The 687-nt window shown below is 49.9% G+C and overlaps 1 protein-coding gene across 2 annotated transcripts in view; it reads right to left on the reverse strand.

Annotated features, from left to right (window-relative positions):
* PPTG_22501 overlaps window positions 1–687 on the reverse strand; it is a gene marked incomplete at its 3' end in the record, with an annotated part of 22,027 nt that overhangs the window by 5,232 nt on the left and 16,108 nt on the right. Inside the window, exon 5 of one of the 2 annotated variants that reach the window (XM_008904353.1) lies at window positions 1–592. In XM_008904353.1, the coding sequence (XP_008902601.1) occupies window positions 1–592 (592 nt within the window). The remainder of the gene's footprint in view (window positions 593–687) is intronic. The other variant, XM_008904354.1, reaches the window with a different exon arrangement.

The raw sequence follows: 687 nt of genomic DNA on the forward strand, positions 1-687 counted from the left end.
GCCTTGCGGTTGAAAATATTGATGCGCATGTTCGTATCCACACCAAAGATCGGGGCATTGGCCGTGTCGATCAGTCGACTGTACTCTTGTTCTTGGGCGATACGCTCCGTGATGTCCTGACCGATACCAACCATACCCATAACCTCACCGCGTTCGTTATAGCGAGGAGTTGCGTTCAATAGAATCTCCACACGCCGACCAGCCCTCGTGATCAACGGGAATTCAAAGTTCGCAGTCTCAATACCCTCAAACGCCTTCTCTAACACGCTCCGCACAGGCACCTTGTACTCGTTCGAAATGAACTCGGCGACAAGGTCTTTACCTAGCACATCCTCATTCGTATACTGCATGATGTCAGCAGCTTTACGGTTCCAGATGTTCACGCGCCCATTGATATCCACACCGAAAATTGGAGCGTTGGCAGTGTCGATCAGTCGGCTGTATTCTTCTTCCTGCGCAATGCGCTCTGTAATATCCTGACCGATACCAACCATACCCATCACCTCACCACGCTCATTGTATCGCGGTGTTGCGTTTAGCAAGATTTCCACGCGACGACCTGCCTTCGTGATCAACGGGAACTCAAAGTTGGCTTCCGAAATTATCGTTTCCACATACATTTCACCCACCACCTCTTCAGACGTAAAGTTGGTGATCTGTTGCGCCTTGCGGTTGAAAATATTGATG

The sequence above is a fragment of the Phytophthora parasitica genome (genome assembly GCF_000247585.1).
Source record: "Phytophthora parasitica INRA-310 unplaced genomic scaffold supercont2.17, whole genome shotgun sequence".
Lineage (NCBI taxonomy): Eukaryota > Oomycota > Peronosporomycetes > Peronosporales > Peronosporaceae > Phytophthora > Phytophthora nicotianae.